At 33.6% G+C, this 20369-nt stretch overlaps 2 protein-coding genes across 11 annotated transcripts in view; one reads left to right on the top strand and one right to left on the bottom strand.

Moving 5' to 3' along the window:
* Positions 1-12479, top strand: part of LOC113824540 (uncharacterized protein CG43867) — an 864266-nt gene extending 851787 nt beyond the window's left edge. For all 10 annotated transcript variants that reach the window (XM_070129995.1, XM_070129998.1, XM_070129997.1 and 7 more), the window contains 9 exons: positions 3598-3836; positions 4129-4306; positions 4662-4817; positions 5050-5141; positions 5268-5415; positions 5903-6039; positions 6175-6402; positions 7023-7158; positions 8096-12479. In XM_070129995.1, the coding sequence (XP_069986096.1) occupies positions 3598-3836; positions 4129-4306; positions 4662-4817; positions 5050-5141; positions 5268-5415; positions 5903-6039; positions 6175-6402; positions 7023-7158; positions 8096-8329 (1548 nt within the window). In that variant the 3' untranslated portion in view covers positions 8330-12479. The remainder of the gene's footprint in view (positions 1-3597; positions 3837-4128; positions 4307-4661; positions 4818-5049; positions 5142-5267; positions 5416-5902; positions 6040-6174; positions 6403-7022; positions 7159-8095) is intronic.
* Asciz (ASCIZ zinc finger protein) overlaps positions 12475-20369 on the bottom strand; it is an 8769-nt gene continuing 874 nt past the window's right edge. The window contains exons 2-7 of the mRNA XM_027377277.2: positions 17748-17893; positions 17292-17426; positions 16480-16688; positions 16166-16258; positions 15151-15390; positions 12475-14669 (exon numbers count right to left, since the gene is read on the bottom strand). Coding sequence (XP_027233078.2) covers positions 13574-14669; positions 15151-15390; positions 16166-16258; positions 16480-16688; positions 17292-17426; positions 17748-17882 — 1908 coding nt within the window. The 5' untranslated portion in view covers positions 17883-17893 and the 3' untranslated portion in view covers positions 12475-13573. The remainder of the gene's footprint in view (positions 14670-15150; positions 15391-16165; positions 16259-16479; positions 16689-17291; positions 17427-17747; positions 17894-20369) is intronic.

The raw sequence follows: 20369 nt of genomic DNA, 5'->3' as shown, positions 1-20369 counted from the left end.
CTGTCTAGGGGGTAGAAGACAGCACTGATATTTTTATGCATAAAATGGCTGACAAAACTTGACTTGATAATTTTCAGATTTTTTTTAAAAGAGCATAATAAGAGTTAGATTTTTAGTAATACATAGAGTCTCTCTCATTGCCATGTAACCTTTGCTGTTTGATTTCGTTTACCCATCAGACTTTTGTCATCCCATATATGATATAGTCATTTCACTATTGATATAGTACTTTACTATTCAAGGTACTAAATATACTTCAAAGAAATGCTTATAAATAGATGAAAGAATCATGAAAATAAATGGGATGACAGCTGCTTATTAGATATTAGTCTTCAGAAAAAAAATTATACCCTAAACTTAAGTTACATTTTGTTATGTTGGGGCTGTCCTGCTTTAGCCAAGGAATGCAACCTACCCATCACCTCACACATACACAGTGCTTGTTCTATCAATGTTACAGAAACATTACAGCATCAATACATTCACAGCTATGTATAGCCATGTGCCACAAGATATGCAACATGATGTTACTGCGGTCTTTTCACCCCCTTAGAAACCATAGCAAAGTGCAATATTGTTTACATTATCCATAAACTTGTGCATGGTTTAAAATATCACTTGCCTGATGTATGTCTCTTTTCTGTCTCCATCAGAGTCATATATTTAAATCCATTCCAGATTCTTATTTTGTTTCTCATGTTATGTTCTCTTTTTTCTCTTCTTTTCCTTCTTCTTCTTCCTTTATTTTTCATTAGTGCACCAGATTTGTGAGCCAGTGTGAGTTTTGTCTGTTAGTTGGGACGTATAAAGACTTGTCCTTTCTGCATCCTTCCCTTGTAAAATGTTTAAGAAGCTTTAATTGAAGAGAAATTGTCTTTCATAGCAGCAAATTGGCTCAACTGTAATCACAGGTATGACTGTTTCAACTGGGGAATTGTGTGGTTAAGCCTTCAGTGATGATGGAATGGAGAAAAGTTCACATCCTATAAGTGTCTAATGATTACTTCAGAGTTATGTGTAACGTCTCTGTAAATGTGATTGTATATAAGATTACGTAAGACTTAAGTGTATTATGTGAGGGACAATTATTAGAACTGAGGTACATGTTGTAGGTTTCATTTACTTGTAATACTTGTACGGTGTCCAATCGTCTCGTCTACGGATCAGTATATAAGCACAAGTATTGTCATGATAACATTCCTGTGACTGAAGTGTGAGTTATATTTATGCCATCAGTGTATTTATTATTGCCCAACCCCCCCAAGAAATAACATACTTCCATATATTTTAAAAGTAGAGACATTATTAGTAGTTTATGGATTCCAGTTTTAAGATCATATTGACAATAACATCAACAGAATGTTATGGTTAATGTTGTACCACATATTGTTCCTTTCTGATTTAAAAGGAATCTTGTGTTAGTTAGCTTCTATACTTTTGATCTGTTATTTTGAACAATACCTTTAACAACTGTGTTAAAACCAGTGGAATGTTCAAGTTACCAAGTCTAGTTAATAGTTATTATTTCCATTTCTGTATTTGTGGAGTGACAGCTGAAAAACAGCCAAGATGTGTTGAGATAATTTAAGACTTGCTGACATTTTTTGTGATCATCATAAACTGAGTTTGTATTGAACATCTAGTGTTTCAGAATCACTCAAACACGTAAATGAATGAAATCAACACTGTAATAAGTGTATTAAGTGGTTCTGGCTTGAGATTAAAGTAAAACCTCTCTTGAATGTCCAGTTGCAAAACACTTGTAAAGTTGCTCTTTCTAAACCTGAGTGAATTAACATATTTATAAGGATTCCTAAAGGATATGGAAGCATTAAGTTAAGACTTGTATACTATGATAAGCTAACAGATCTAAATAATAAGTTAAGTTAAGGGAACTATATACAAACTATGCCTAACCTCAATGCAGCCAAACCTATTATATGCTAACTAGACCCAACTTCATCCCGTAACCAAATATGTTGATGATCAGACTTAAAGCAGACTGTAATCTTACTAAACACGCCTGTTTATCTTTGTAATCCCAACTTACTTCTCCCTTAATGATGACTATGCGAGTTGCCAGTGAACTTCTTAATGCATCATTGTCACATTAGAAACAAAGATGATTCCGTGTTCAAGGAGTTGTGCAGAGTTCACAGGAAGCTCTCAAAATAAGCAGGTGTCCCATGCCCTTTTCATCTCCCAGTGTTTTAACTAATAGAATATTCATTGTCCTGAAGCCAAAGCCCTTAAATGATGGACCTAGGAAAACAATTCATTTAAAGATTTTAAAAGAAAGCAGAATGAATTAATTAAAGAAATCAGACTTTTAGTTAAAGTTGCAGTTAATTATAGTAAATTCAGTTTGCAGTTTTTGAATTTGATTAGCTCAGTGCATGGTTGGCTGTATAGATGAAATATTTTTATGGGTGCATTGTGCTATAGTATATATTTTAGGTGAAAGGAATGGCCTAGCAGTGTTAGCAAGCTTTAGGGCAAGGATTTATAATCACTATTGGTGTGTTTTTTATATATGAATAAGGATTTGCCATGCATAGGAAGTGTCTAGGCTTCATATATATATAATGGTAATTATGAATATGTGTGAAAAGTCTGATGATATGCACATGCATATTTGGCTCCATGCTTAATGTAGTTTTTCTTCTTTTGATTAAGGTAAACGGTATCTGGAACCATCAGAGGACTGTAGCTTTTAAAGTTCTTCTCCCAGACAGTTCTTTTCTGGCCACTGAAACCTGACCCCAATTTTGACGATACTTTTAGAACATATAACTTAGTGATGTTAAGATTAAAGGAAAAAAAGGATTTCCAGTATATTTGGTACTGTGTATTTCCCTTTATTGTGTTTGTAGCTTTGCATTTTTTGGTGATATCCATTACATGTACAAATTTGTAATTGAGAGCACAAGGTTTATACTTAGATACTATAATTTATTGCACATTTTATTTCCATGTATCAGGCCTTCTAAGCTGCCCTTCTTATTTTTTCTCTCACAAAGCCTAAAATTTGCTTGTCTGTACTTTTCTTTGTAAAAAAAAAGAAAAAAAAAGAAACACACAATAAGAGATTATTTGAAAATGCAATGAGTAGAACTTCGTAAAGTGTCTGACTCTTTACACTTTCATTGATCCCCTTCTAAAAGGATAACTTCTGTTACTGTCACCTTTCCTGTCTAAATTCTTTGAACAAATGACATTATACAAAATTCTTATATTGCTAACAGCTACACACAAATATTAGAGCACTTTCTATACATTTTTATCCCAAGGTCCACAGAGTCTTACAGTGTTTATTATCTGTTAGGTATAATCTGATAAAATTTATGAAAACCTGTTATAATCTACATGCCTCGTAAGATAAAACAGGATTTCATGTTATGGTGGGGAGCAGGCACTGTATTTCTAGATAGAGATTCATACTGTTTTTCAAATATTTCAGATTTGTATGTTGAATTATGTAACACTTTATTTCAGACCAGGATGTTAATAAGCTTCATTGGAAGCAAATGTATTGATTCTATTTCCTCTCCCCTGCGAACAGCAATATCTCACTTGAATGTTACTTTCTCTTCCCAGAATTTGTTGCTCTGCGCCACCCAGTCACTTTTCTTGTGTGACTCCTCTGGTGCACAAAAGGCATCCCCAACACTAGGAAGCGGACAGCCATTGCCTGCCGACCCCAAGATCAACCCTCCATCATTCACCTTCATCCAGGCCTGGCAGTTTTTGGCTTTGGCCGTTTCTCTCTTCGTGCCTAAAAATAATAAACTTCTGTGGTACCTCAAACTTCATCTTCAAAGGAATGCTGATACGAAGTAAGCCTTTAGAGTGTATAACCTTTATTTCTTGGTGAGATTTATTTGGATGTAACCTCTAAAGTTCATTTCATAGTATAAATATTGATATCAGTGTATGATCAGTTTAGGTAACTGCATTAATTATTTTAAATGTTAGTTTTATATATATAAAGTTTTGATTACTTTGTTTGGTTGGGCGTTGCATACCAAAGTGTTAAGTACACAGATATCATTATTTTGTGATTAGTTTTGTAGAAATGAACTCTCAGGCACTAAATAAAGTTTACTAAATGACTTGGTTTGCCTGCAGGTCTGAAGTTGGCAAATATGCAGCTTACTGTCAACGAGCTTTAGAAAGAACCCTAGAGAATGGGGGTCGTGAAGCAAAGCCATCTAGAATGGAGGTCCTGTCTATCCTTCTCAAGAACCCTTATCACCACTCTCTACCCCATGCCATACCCGTCCACTTTATCAACGGAACTTACCAGGTATGGAGGAAGGGACTTTGTTCTCCTGTTCTTTTTGGTGAGAGATAGGAAAGGTCCCAGAAACAGATTGATTGATGTCAAGGTTATCTCTAATGGATTGATATTTTTTTATTCAAAACTGTAAGATAAAGAAATGGAAAAAATTGCAGTAAAACATTTTGCTAATTTAATTTCACTTTGTGTGAAATACCAGAATGCAAAGACCAGAAGACAACACTGTCATGTAACATGTACCGATGAAAAAAAGGAAGGAACAAAGACTAATAGAAACCTGGAAAGAAATGATAATGGTGAAATTAGATTACTCTTGTCATCTTGTAACCTGGTTAACAATCAAATTCTTGATAATCCTTAGGTCATTGGATTTGATGGATCCACCACCATTGATGAATTCTTGATATCGCTGAACCAAGAGATTGGTTGTCGTGATGTCCACCAGTCTGGGTTTGCTTTATTCTCGGACGATCCCATTGAGAAAGACTTAGAGCACTGTCTCAATCATAATGCAAAGGTATGTATTGATAATACTTTGATATTTTTTAGAGGGTATTGTAGCCATATAGTAAAGTCCTTATGTTTTATTAGATATTATTTAGATACGTTTTCTACGTTTTGAATTCTAAAGTAAAACTGTGAGAAGAGGATTGGAACCTTCTCTGCTGCATGAGGTATAATGAATCTTTCCACAGGACTTTCTTTTTCCTTTCTTTCTAACTTTGTTATTTACTTTATTCCTATTTCAGCTCTGTGATGTTATTTCTAAATGGGAGACTGCGCTCAGAGAGAAGGGATCGGGCAAGTTTGAGAACACGAAAGTTATTCGCCTTCTCTACAAGTAAGGAGATCATTTTTGTTAGTAGTAGGGCAATTGATGAAATAAAACTTTTGTGATTGTTGTAAGTGTAAGTATATCATAAAAAACACAAAGAAAGATATTAAATAATAACTCTTGTTTACTTAGGTCTCGCTTGTACTGTCGTGCTGCTGGAAAGCATGAAACGGACCGAGAGAAACTGTTGCTTTGCTACCAAGTCAACCAGCAGATTCAGCAAGGCAAATTCCCCATCACCAGAGAGCTTGCTTTAGAACTAGCAACCCTCATGGCCCAAGTATGTATTTTTTGCTGGAGTGATTAAATGTAATTATATAAATCAACTATTTTTCCATTATGTAAAACTATTTGGTGCTTATGGTAGGAATCCAGTAAATATTTGTGGTCAGGATAATATTGATATGAATATGGGAAGTTTTCTGTTGGATCTGTGAGGTAAGATACTTAAGAAAAAGTATTGAGGTAAGATACTTAAGAAAAAGTATTTTTAATGATACTGTACCACTGCATTTTACAGATCTTTGTATAGGATTTTTATTTTTCACTTTATTTCATATTCATCTAAATCCATTCTTCTTAAAGTATCAATAGATACTTGAGAAAATAACAGATAGTAAATTAGAGCATGTCCAACTTTTTTTCAGTCTTTCTCTTTTATAAAGTCACTGTCCTATATTGTCTAATCTAAGTAAGGTTGAGTGTTAGGGGAAAAAATTATGATTCATTAGGCAGAGGCTGTTATTGATTAAATATTCCTATAACAGATTGACATGGGTGAAGTTAACAGCGAAAGAACAAGAGGGTCAGGCTCATCAGGTCCTTCCTCAGCACACATCCAGCAGGCATTCAGCAAGTTTTATCCGGCAAGATACCGAGAAGACCTGAATGAGGAAGAAACAAAGTAAGTATGCTGTTGTCAGTGATATGGATTTAGTGGTTGCATGAGTGAAGGAGAATTGCATTTGTTATTCTGTGTTGCCTAGAGGTATTAGATATTTTTTCACCCAGAAATACAATCTGTTTTGTGTATTTTCAGGAATGTGCTTGATAGCTTGCAAGAAAAATGGATTGGGTTGCGAGGAAGAACACAAGGTGACTGCGTCCGCATATACTTGACATGCACCCGGAAGTGGCCGTATTTTGGAGCCACTCTGTTCCCCGCAGCTACACCTTCCCCAGAGGGACCTCCAACTCCTGTGTGGGTGGCTGTCAGCGAAGATGCCATTACCCTTTTGGACCAGAGCAGTATGGCATCCATCGTCAGGTATAGAAAGATGTGATCAATATTTTTTGTACCAGACTTTCTTTTATGGTTATTTCAGGTTTAATTTTATTTTGTTTAATTTCTTTCACTTGAAGATAGATAAGGAAGTGCTCCATTTCACCAGATTTGATTTTTAATTGTCATTCAGAGACAGAGACCCATAGAAGATAAACTAATTTTTTCTCTTTGTTTCTTTATGTGTTACAACATTGTCAACTGATTTACCTTAGAAAATTGTCTTTGACATTTATTCCCTTTTTCTCTTCCATACTTTTTAATCTTAAGTAAATTGGATGTTTTAATTCATAGTCATTGTTTGCCTTTTTAGAAATCCTTTGGATGAGGTAAACTCATGTTATTAAACATATAAATAACTTTTTGCATCCGGTCTAAAAAGATATATATTCTGTATGAGGAATGTGCACCAGTTTCATAAACTATATTTTATTTTAATGTAGGTTTCTTGTCACAAGATGGTTTAACTAACAGCTTAATAAACTACCAGATATCTGTCCCTAAAAACTGCATGAAATGTGAAGAGAAATTTTACCTTTACAGTACACACTTCCACACAGGTATACTCTTTTTTAACAAACTGACACAGATAATTGGGTCTCCAGGTATGGGTATAGTTCTGTGGTGACATTTGGTGGCTGTCAAGAGGACTTCATGCTGGTAGTCCACACACCAGAGGAGGACGGCTCTCACCATCCCCCTGGAACGCACAAACTACTCTTGTGCATGAATAAACCAAAGGTAATGAGAAGCTTCTGCACTCTTAATCTGGTTTGTGCTGGTATGTGCTTGTGTGCAATGCAGAGACAGGTTATGTAAGACCACGAAATGATGTTTAATTGTATCCTTATTGATTAACCAAAGATTTGTGAAAGGTAAGAGTTTTGATATGTTATTTAGGTGTATTTTAAGTGTTTATAGATAGATCAGGACTGTAGCATGAGATGAAAATGATATATAAAGATAATGTGATGGGTGAATGTTCTGTTCTATTAAAGAAAACTACTTTCAGTATTTCTTAACCCTGACATAGGTATATTGTCATTCTTTAGCCAGCAGGGATGGCTTAAACAAAGCACGATTTCTATATGTAAATGGTATATAGAGGTTTTATGTATGGACCTCTTTATAAACTGGTGATATAAAAATCTTCCCTTTTTTCTTCCACTATTCTTCCTTTTTTTCTTATTAAAGAAATTCATAAATCACAGCATTTGAAAACCAAAGCAAATCACAGTTACTCCTGGAAATGCTTGATAAGCTGTTGTCATCTTTCTTTGTACAACATTTACTAAGATACGCCTTTTTTTAAGCAAACAAAGGTTATTTACTGTACAGTATTTTTTCAGATATCAATTTCTTTGGATTTTTTTTTCTCATACATTACTTCATATTTACAATTGCAGTCTTTTAGTAGTTTAGTTCATATTATTATTTTATTATTGATGTTTGAATTTTTATTAGTTATATGATTTCCTAGTGAAATGTTTAAAAGTAAAGACACTCAAACAAAGAATGAAAATTACCAACATCTATGTCAGGGATATTTCTCGTGGAATTATTACATTGCACATATATATATTCCTTTCTTTTCATGAGTGTATAGAGGAACTGATTACTATATGAGTAGTTATAAACTTCTTTTGATTTTTATTTCTCTTTTTATTTTAATTCACAGATCTTAGAATTGACTCTACTTATTGCTGACTACATGAATGCTCTTGGTCGGCCAGTGCCAGGAACTCCCCAGACGGGAACGCTGACACGTCACGGTTCAAGAAGGTCGGCTCGTTCTCACATGACTTCAGTCCCGGGACAACCTGACTTACTAAAAATGACAACTGAAGTAGATAGCAAACTTCAACGCTTAGATGCCAAAAGGAGGGCACAAGTAGACTCCTCTGTTGTCTGACCCGCAGTGCATGCTAGGTCATCCTGAGTAAGGTTTATGCTCGGCCCAACTGCTACGCTGTGATAGACGTGTCACTCTTACAGTTGTTCCCAGTTAAAGGAGGTTTTTCAATAATGTGTTTTCCTTTGCTTTGTTAAGGAAGCTATGTTTTATTGAAGAAATCTTTTTTTGAAAGGAATGGTACAGCAAGGCATCTCCAAGACACTGGAGAGGGTGTGAAGCAAACGGTTGTGTATGGCGCACAAAAAAAGTAAAATTATGAATTGGAGAGTCTGCTGTATGGCCGAGCATAGTTCATATAATGTGCTTTCTGTATATATATATTTTTTATTTTTTAGTACAGACAATATTTTAAATTAATGACCTCAACTGTAAAGAATGGATAACGAAGATGGGTGATCAGATTAAAAGAGAGAAGCATTTATCGGGGCACTTTATCGATGTTTATTCCAAGGTGATAAAACATCTAATCAAGTCCTATATTTAATCATGTGCCTTATGCTGCACTTTAAATCCATGAAAGTCATCATTTTTGAATAGGTTATGTATGGCTGAGATTATTTGAAGGCTTACAATGGCAGCTGTAAGTCCTTTTTTTTTAATATATGAAAAGGGATTAGTCAAAAGATGCTTTAAAGCCCTAGTCTGTGGTATATCTAGTCTACAGAAAGCAGAAAAAAATCAATAATTGGAAAGGTTCATGGAAATTTCTTAAAGTAAATTAAAGTTAATCATAGGTAGGTAAAAACTTCCTAAAAACTATGAGAGCAAGGTCTTGGCAAGGTAGTTTCCATAGGATATGAAGACAGATGGATTATGAAGATTCAGATAGTTTATTGATAATTTGCCCAAATATGCCCCCTTTTACATTTACAATATTACATGGAAAAGGTAAATTCTAATTTATTTAGAAATCTTTTGTTGACGTATGAAGAGAATGAGTTTAGTATAACTGGACAATCTGCAGTCACACACTTGAACATTGAATGGTGATTATAAGGCAACGAAAAGTCCTCTTTTTTGTGTAAAGGATGGTAATTGACGTTGCACATGTAAAAAAAATCTACATTCATGTTATTCATCTTATATTCTTTATGATCAGTGAAAAATTTGTGTATGTAGAGCTTGTCATGTACCATGTATTTTTCATTGTGCTATTGATCAAAGGTGCCATAACTGCTAGTCAGAATGTATAAACTGAGTCATGTAGAACACCAAATCTGATAAAAGTATGCCTTCCAGGATTTTATGATTAAGGACAAGTATGAAATTTCATGCTGTGTGTATATATAACTTGACTTATCAATATGTGGTAGCCACATATTTTAAACAAGCAAATGTCACATTGCACATTGTTAAACATGTGTCCAGTTACTAAAAGCAGGTTGACTTAACCTGTAGTGGGACACACAAAACAAAAATGTCTAAAGTTAGTCTCATGACTCACGTAGCAATGGACTGACAACTTATCTTCTATACCTTTAGCTAGATTATGTAAATAGTGCTTTCCTTTTATATTTCCATTTTGTGAGAATTTTGTATGTAATCTGCATAACCCCTATGTGGTATGATAAGAGAGTTTTGGGAATGTTCCTGCTATGCCTTACACACATCTCCACAATGTATTAATGCTCACCTATATGTAAAGATATACTTGTGCTCATACAAACCCACCCCAGTTTTATGTTAATACAGTTGCTCTCTTGTCCTTTGAATTTTATAGGCCTTATCCCCCCAAATATATCTTTGCTGTTTCCACAAAGAAAATTGTATGAAAAGAGCTTTTCCATCCATACAACTAAACAGAAAAGTGTTTAATCTATACTGGCACTTATCTATATAAGTTCGAACTTTTGAAAACACAGTTTTTCATATCTATATATGTAATTATTCCCCAATGTGCACACACATACATGTATACATGCACACATACAAACATACATGCATATATACATACACATAGATACTTACATACATATTTATATATATATACACATACATACAGACATACATAAAAGCCCATAGATCTCAAATAGGATAAAATCATAACTGTATCTCAACGTATCGCGGCATTATTATGATCATAACACCACTCTTGGTCTGCGTTTTGTTCAGGGGGTTGAATGTAGAAGTGTTAGGTCAGTATATGAAAAGCAATTTCACTACCATTGCTAAAGTTTTGCATTTTATGGTGTTTCAATATTATTTTCATATATTTAGATTTTTTGAAAAGGAAGTGTTGAAAAGCATTGGACATAGCCCATAGGAATGGGAAAGCTGCATGTTTAGAGAAGTAACAGTTTTGTAACAGATCTAGAATAAAATGGAATTTAGATAAAGTGTGTACAATTGGTATGTTTTCATGCTCTTATACATTTGATCAGATTTTTAAAATCTTTTGTATAGACAAAAAAAAGCAAAGAATTTGTAACATTGACACTCACGAACAGCTCAATATTGCAATTTTACCAATCCGAGGTTTCTTTTCCCTTTGTTTTTCTGTTCTTTGAATTACTCTTTTGTAAGAAAATTTGGTTTTATGTTGTTTGGCTTTAAATTGCTTTTTAAGTTTGTTTATATGCATTTTGTAATTACTCTGTAATATTCCTTTTCATGTTTGTTGCCCAGTTTTATTATTCATACTTTCTGTAATTCTTATATATGAAAACAAAATGTTCATCACTTGTGCTGGTATGCTAATGACTGAGTGCTATAAAAACAGTTGTCCTGATTATATGAAATATTATGTTTTGCTTTTTTGCTCAATAAACTCGTCATATACCAGCACATATCCAGAAATAAACGTCTTGTAAGCACAAATGAATAAAGCAGTCAGTCAGAGTACATGAAAGGAATCTAAATATGATTCTAAATCTGTTATTAAGAAGAAACTAGAAATGTATGATTACCTGCAAAGTCATCATCATGCATTCATGAATTGGATATAATATTTATTTATTCATTCTCTCTCTATCAGTCTCTATCTCCCCCTCTCCCCCTCCATCTCCTCTCTCCTCTATTTCCCTCTCTCTCATCTCCCCCCCCCTCTCTCTCTCTCTCTCTCTCTCTCTCTCTCTCTCTCTCTCTCTCTCTCTCTCTCTCTCTCTCTCTCTCTCTCTCTCTCTCTCTCTCTCTCTCTCTCTCTCTTTCTCGGTTTCTCTCTCTCTCTCTCTCTCTCTCTCTCAAATATATGCTGTCTGGATCTGGTATATAATTTTATTTTATTTTTATTTTTTTTATTTTTTGTTGTTGCTATAGTTACATGTCACAGAGAGTTAAGTTGTTAAATTTAATTGATTTTTCATATACAAAAAGATGACTAGATAGATTTCATAATTTCTTTGAAGGAATAGATTTTGGGGAAATATGCATTTTGATTCTGCTGAGTATTAATGTTCTTATTTTCAGTGGGTATAAATGTACAATATTTTTTTTCTCTTTTTTCCTTAATATATTTTGTCAAGGGAAAAAAACTTTTAACATCACCTCACTTCATTTGCACAACTTCAGCCATTTAACTGTAGAAAAGAAAATCAGATACCATACTCTTGGAGGCTTCATTAAAAGTTACCTGGTAATATATACACTTGACGGCTACCTATTACGAAAATTTCTCCTATTTTAGTAACCCTTTAGTGTCTCTTCCTCCTCCTTAGTGAACTTTGTGTAATATGAGGGATACTTTTCTATTGGTTGGCAAAATATTGTATTACGATGACATTGCTAAATTATAACTCATTTACATAATGTCTAAATTCTCCAGTATCAAATTCTGAACTTAAAAAAACAAGTCCCCTATCTACTCTGTTCATACTACAAATTGAAAAAAATATATAACTTTTTTACTTTTTGTAAGTTTCTTTGTGAACTTTACTCAGACTACATGTATGAAGTTGCAAGAAATTATGAGTGTCTAGAATTAAAGGTACTTGAGTACCAAATTATAGTGTTCGACTTTATTTTACCACTGACTCATGTTAACAAATTATTGCTCTACTTAAATTTTTAACTCATCATTTTGTATGTAATCATAATTGATTTCTATGTAATTATTTGTCAAAGTGATGCTAGTAAAAGTGTGGGTGTTTTTATAAATGTAACAAATATGTAATTAACAGTAGGATTTAGGAAAATAAAAGAGTTCATTGATTGATTAACTTTCATTTCTTCCCTCTACATGTGTGACACAATGTCATAGGAACTGTGCTTTAAATCATTCATATATATATTATATGTATATATTTATTAACTTCTTTTACTTTTAGTTGAAGATTTACCAGAAGGTGAATTTGCTCAAATATTTATAATTAACATGTGCAGCGGTATAGTTGTTTTTCTATAATAATAATGTTCAGTCGATCAGTTTTTCAAGTACTTTTTGTTTTAGGAATTTTCTATAACAATAAACTTTATTTTGGGGAGTTATCAAATCATTTTGATACTTTGGAAACTTTTTAAAACAAAAGATAACTGAAAAGTCCTAGGCAAATTTAAGGCCAGTAAAATAAAAATGGCATTTATCCTCCCATTCCTAAATTTCAATACTGTCATATTATATTCTTATGAAATGACACCGAGTAGTTTAGTACCTTAAAGAAAATAACAATCTTATCAAATTAGTTTGTTACAAAATCCATAGTCCACTATATTATTACATTTTATAATTACTTACCACTTCACATTTAAGAATAAGTACTGGAGTCAAAAATAAGAAGAAAAAAAACATACACAAATACCATTATTAATTAATAATACATATTTACATATGCACAAATATTTACATAATGAACTATTTTGTGGATAGTGCTTTCTATTGCCACATAAACATATACATTTCAATTTACATACATACACTCACAGTGTATGTATGTGTAAATGCATGAATGGGGATATAGTGTATGTAAATGAATACATATTTATAAAAAGTATGATGGGCATTCTTCCCCATAAATAAATATAATGAGAAAATGATACATGAAAAGTAATAACAATTATAATAAGAATAATAATAATAATAATAATAAAGACAAAACCATAAAACAACAATAGTAAAACAAATAATTATTATCACCATAATTATCATTAGCATAATCAAAATTGTAATAATCATTACCACAACTACTGTTAATATTGTTATTATCATTATTACTTTCATCAATACCAGCATCATCATTATCATTATTTATTGACTGATTCATTAAGAATAATTATATGAAGATGTATGATACTAACAATAAAAATAAGCTAACTGCCTGGTATGCCATGATGGAGCTGCCTTCTCTTTGGCGTCTGAGTGTGTGTCGTGACAAGGGCTGGAGGATCATCAAGACTAGTCTGAGTTTGCGTGTGAGTGAAAGACAATTCTGGGAAGAGTTCATTATGGCTGTGATCTGGGGTTTGTGTGTGTATGGTTGAGCGCATAAACTGCTCAATATCTGAAAAATCTTCATATGTCTGAGTTTCACTTGTGCACCACAGGCTATCACTATCATGCCCTTGACATGCTCCAGGCACCTGACATGACCCTGGGCCTTGACAAGCAGTATCTCCACTCAAAATCAAAAGACTGTTTGGATCCGTCTGAGTTTCTGTGGTGGTTAAGATTATTTCATCCGAGTCATCAGGGGCACCAGCATTTCCACTTAGAAGCACATCATGGTCAGTCTGAGTTTCTATGCTGGATGACCGAATGTGCCCTAAAGATGGAGCTCTCGGACTTGTTATACTGGTTGTATCGCCAACAACTCCAAGTAAATCTTCATCGGCATCAATAAGCAACTGAGTAGTAGCAAAGGGATCCAGATGCTCATTTGTCTGTGTAGCAGTGATAGAGGTCATAGAAGGTGGTGGGATTCCTGGTTCATCATCCCCACAAGCCCGATCAAATAGGGATATGGTTAGATTACTGAGGTGAGAGTGTGTTAGTCCGGGGCCACGAGGACTTGTCTGCGTACCTGATGTGCTTTGCTGAGTTGTGATGAATTCTGGCAAGTCCACCTGCAGTGCTAAACTTCCCAAAGAACTTTCATCTTCATCATTGCAAACATCAGAACCCACCTCAAGGAAAGTGGTGTCATTATCACTGTGACCATTTCCTTTCCCTGTGCCAATTGTACTTGACATACTGGGTGGCAGCTGCAGCTGTGAGCTGTTATTTAGTCGTTTGCTGTCTCTGTGAGTGAGCCTTGTCTGAGTTTCTGCTGTTCTTTTTCTCTTACTCTGATTCTGCAACATTGTAATATTGCCATCCTCTATATGCCAGTCACTTGTAGCTGACTTTCTTCTCGAGCGTTTGACAGGATTTTCTTCTGTTTGAACACCAACATCAACACAGGCCACCCTGTTTAAAGAAGGCAATCAATAAAATTAAATTGACAATATGGAAAATATTAAGAAACATATTCATAACCTTGTAACATATTCATATATATAATTCTATTTATGTGATATAAACCATAATTTTCCTTTTGTATGAGTGAATTGTTTTCCCAATAATGAAATGCAAAAAGGACACATTCATGGGAATAAGTTACCCCTAGCTGGGGCTCTTGTGTAACTGCTGCCACTTTTTTTTCTTTTCTTTTCTTTTCTTTAATGATTACAGTGATGGTTAGATGTGTGGGAATCATGTTGCTTAGTCCTGAACTTACCTTAGAAACTAATAAATTTCAACACTTCCCTTTTTCTGCAGTTACAACCATAATAATTTAAATACTTTCAGAGTATAACAAAATTCTATCTATATCTGCTATAAGTAGAATACCAAGCCAATTTTTATCAATGTCATCACTGAAATATTTCAACACAAGAAAAACAAATACCTTTTCATGGCTGTAGCAGCAAGCTCACTAAGGGCAATTGCAGCAAGCAAATGGGTGGGTTGTTGCAGATGCACAGGGGCGACTGGGCTGAAAGTGGACGAGGTGTGCAGAAGTGTACCAGCAGTCTGGGTGAAGATTGGGGGAACTGGTGCAAAGGAGGGCAAGGAGGGAGACGAGGAGGTAGTCATTATCCCCAAGACACTTCCTTTCCCTCTACTAATATTTTCAACATTTTGGTACCTGTCAAGAAGAGGGAAAAAGTTATTAAGTCCACAAGTAATGAGTCCCCACAAGTATAATACCGTACTTATACTGTATGTCTGTGGATGTGAAAATGCTATACGAAAAGAAAAGAAAGAGAAAAGAAAGAAAAGAAAAGAAAAGAAAAAAAAAAAGAATAGAAAAAAAGAAAAGAAAAGAAAAGAAGAAAGAAAGAAAGAAAAAAACATATATTGGGTGGTGTAGTAAAAATGTGGTTTCATGAGTATTACCACAACACTGTCAGCTATATCTTTTAACATAAATCCTTAAATATTTATTTTAGGGAAAGTATTGTATAAATATTATATCATGCAAGAAAACTTTTTTTCATCCAAGTTTTGATAAAAAATGTAATTCAAAATAGCTAATTTGGGTATCTGAATTTGAAACCTGCAAATTTTAAGTAAATTTTGAAATTTTAACAAATAATCAGCACAATCTATCTTTATTACATCAGGATATCAGCAATTCAATTCAGCATTTTTCAATATGTATTGTCATTTCAACAAACTATGCTAATCATACATGAATAATCTACTCCAACTGCAGTATTGATAATAAAGTCAATGGCATTATACTCATTAAAATATTTGTATATCAATAAAAAAAAACAATGAGGCTAACATCCAAGATATGCTTCACAACACAGAACTTCAAATAAGAGTAACATTATCATTCATAGGCAAAGCCTACATTCAGCTACAATATTCATCAAACAGATAACCTGCATCCTTATGAAAGTACGAGAACTTACTTGAGAGGAATGTGGTGCCAGAAAGTCTGAGTCTGGTTATTTATATTTTGATGGGTGGACACTGAAGGTTCTGCAAGAGATGTTCTTCTTTCCCTTCACACAAAGAAAAGATATAAAATAAATTTAGATACTGTCAAAAGATAAATGTTATCCCAGTAATTCTCCAAGTCTTTACCAATTCTCGTATCTAAAGCTATCTTACAGCTTTTAACCAACACTAAGTTATAGATTCATGTAGCACAAAAATAGCACTCTCCATTTTTTGTCCCACAATAATATGCAACAGCAAAAATAAATCAACCATGTATTTCTACCTCAAAGCCTGGACAGTGGTGGGGTGGAAAGCATGAGCAGAACGTCGGGCATGAGTCTGTAGAGTCTCAACGGAGGAAAAGTTTCTGCCGCAACCACAAAGAAGTTGGAGACCACATGCGCGTTTGTGGTGGGAGAGCAAAGCCGATGTACTGAAGGCCTGTCCACAGTCACACGCATGAGACCGCTTGGCATGAACCTTCAGATAGTGCTATAAACAAAAAAAATATTTTGTTAGCCTTTCACTATTTACAGCTTGCAAATATAAATGCAACACCTAGGAGGAAAAAATCTGATGCATACCTTAATGAACACAAAATTGTTTTGATTTCTTTTTCACACCATATAAAAGTTAAGTATATATTAGACTCATAATTTACCTGAAAATGGAAATCTCTGAGGACTTTTTCTCTGATACTTTGTAGAAACTAAAAGGCTAATAATGTCTACAAAAAATCTGTTTACCATAATATCATATACTTGGTAATTACATAATTAACTATACATTCTTAAAAACCTGAAAATAATGAGCTTTCAAGCAATAACAACTAATTTTCATGTTTTCAAAATGAAATACCAAATAATAATAGTCACATAAAAATATAACTGAACTATTTCCATTAACAATTCAGTCATTAAACTTTACCATACACACAGCATATTAATTTCTCAAAATTATTCATGAACAAGCACACCGTCTTAGTTACACAGAGATATAAGTAAAAATAACTTAATCTGAACAAATTCTGTATCCTGTGGGTTTCCAATATATTCTTCTACTTCAATTACATGGCAATGATATTATAAACATTACCTGTTTAAGATATTTGAGTTTTGGAAAATGCTTTCCATTCGGCCCAAAGTCATGATGATAAATGCACGAAGTTACTGGGCAGTGATACCAAACCTCTCCATGTTGGGGACTCGACACCTTCTCTTGCTGGTGGAACTGAAACATGACATCATAAGTGAACTACATGCCTTATGACACACAGGACATTTATCAAACCAATAACATTTAATAATCAGACGGCCAAAAAATACAAGCTTATCATAAAATGCAACACTAATTCTAAGCAAAAATTATATAATAGCCTGCTCACTTATAAAATTATCTGATTACAGATATTCTACCTACAATACCTATTTCCTAAAAATGTCTTTCGAGAAAAAGCACAAAATAACAAAAAGCAAAACGAGATTTCTTGAATGCAATCCTTTGAAACAGACCAAACAAAAGACAAGAGCATCTTCAAGTCATTATCCTCACCTGTGCCAAATGAAATCGAAGAGCAGAGGAATTGGCAAAGGTGCGCGGACATCCCTGAGGACATCTGATGTTAACAGTGATTGACGATAGACTCGCCTCATCTGGTGTCACCCGCTGAATATTCTTAGCTGACATTCTTCTGGTATCTGCATTATCAGAAACATATATATACATATATATATACATATATATATACATATATATATATATATATATATATATATATATATATATATATATATATACATGTACATACATGTACATACGTGTACATACGTGTACATACGTGTACATACATGTACATACGTGTACATACGTGTACATACGTGTACATACGTGTACATACGTGTACATACGTGAACATACGTGTACATACGTGTACATATGTGTACATACGTGTACATACGTGTACATACGTGAACATACGTGTACATACGTGTACATACGTATACATACGTATACATACGTGTACATACGTGTACATACGTATACATACGTGTACATACGTGTACATATGTGTACATACGTGTACATACACATATATATACATATATAAACATATAAATATATAAATATATAAACATATAGATATATAAACACATAAATATATAAATATATAAACAAATAAATATATAAACAAAAAAATATATAAACATATAAATATATAAACATATAAATATATATGTATAAATATAAATTCATAAATACATAAATCTATAAATACATAATCATATAAACATAAATATAAACACTTTAACATTATGTAATTAACTTAACTCATTGTTCAAAAAGCCGTACTTCCTGTAACAATTAATATTTATTCACTATATAAAGGATCCTCTAACCCAACTGCAATCAACCAGTACTATATAGAAATTGTTAAAACATCCTACTCTACCATTTGTTAAGTCAATAATCAGATTCCTTAAAATCATATCATACTAAAACATATTTGTGAAATATTATACTTCCAATTGTATTGGGGGACAAAGCCCCCCATCAACCCTCCCCTCGGGCAGTGCCCAAAGTGCACGCCCAGTCACGGCTAGTTAGACTGATGAATAAATTATGTGACATGGATTTGGGGACTTATAATGTGAAGAATTACCAGTTATTTTACAGCTTACGACAATCTGGAGCTCCCAGACAACATTTATATCATCATGTTTATTCTCATGTGACGAGAACGAATCTGATGATCATTTCTGTAGCAATCACAGCTAACAATCTTGATGTATTGTTGCAATAGCATGGAAGGGCATGAAGTATATCTGGGAAATTATGGGGTAAAACAGGCTGAAATAAGAATAAAGAACAAAAAATATGTAAAACTAGCACAAAAAAATCTTAAACTCATAGCTAATGAAACTCTATGGACGTATCTGCCATCTTTGAAATTCTACGGACCGATGTGCCAACTTTAAAAACTCTACAGGTACCTAACCCATCTTTTGGCATAATCTACGGGAATTCACAAAACCCAATATATCCCAACTAATAAAGCAACCTAATTTCATGTCAGAAATTTTAATCAACAATCTAAGATTTGTGATTAGGAGTGCCCGAAGGGTGGGTTGATGGTGCCTCTGGCCCCAACACCCCTCGGGAAACATACATCGGGATGTACAGCAAGACAGAGCTGCATAAATACCTTAAAGAATAAACCAAACATCTTTATATTTTGAGACACTGAACCTTCCTTTGCTAATGTTTATTTTCTGGAGAGTTTGGTTTCTATTCACTTTTTCTGGCAATTTAGGACATTTTATAAGTTCAAATATCAAGCTGTGATAGATACTAAGGTCTATTTTTTCTGCATAGCCACTATATTGCTTTACAAAGGACCTGGAATCAAAGCAATACTGAAAACGAAACATTCCTCACTGGCATTTTGTCAAGAAATGGCGATCATGAGGTCTTGAAAGTCCCAGTGGAAAGTGCAAATGCACATTAGGATTTTGTAAAGAATAGCATAAAACTATCAGAACACATAAAAACAGTCTATCAAAAACAAATAAATCCATAAAATACATGAATTAGGAAAATCACATGTTGAAATTATAAAAAAATAAAATAAAATTGTCTTCATAAGCACATAGTAATTCATGAAATAGTTGAAAGATCACAGGAATGAGTTAAGTCATAGTATTGTAAACATTCGTGATATAAACACAGGGAATGACTTGGAAAAAGATGGGTCAATCTTCATCAAGTCTACATCAAGGGAATCATTCCATACACTTTTTTTTAACTGTAACCTTGATTGTTGTCCACTGTAAATTTACTAAACTACCGAAAATGTCACACATATTTAACAGATTAACCTGTAAGTATAAAACAAAAGCATTATTCTACTGTTCCTTTCTTTGATTCACCTGCAAAACTAGATTTGTAAAACTTTCAAAGCCTGCAAGCAGATTTGAGGTCAAGCTACATAAAGATTTAATCACAGTGACTGTCAAAATGGGGCATTCTATTATCATTATATTAGCTATCATCAATACAAACATCCATGAAACTTGCTCTGTGACAGATAACAGTTTTGTATCTTATAGATAGATAACCCATTGTCTTTCAAACTGTTAAAAATACAAGCAAAATCCAACAACCTCCACAAACTCT

Source organism: Penaeus vannamei, chromosome 14 (assembly GCF_042767895.1).
Source record: "Penaeus vannamei isolate JL-2024 chromosome 14, ASM4276789v1, whole genome shotgun sequence".
NCBI classification, from domain to species: Eukaryota; Metazoa; Arthropoda; class Malacostraca; order Decapoda; family Penaeidae; genus Penaeus; species Penaeus vannamei.
This window is presented reverse-complemented; position numbering and strand designations above follow the sequence as displayed.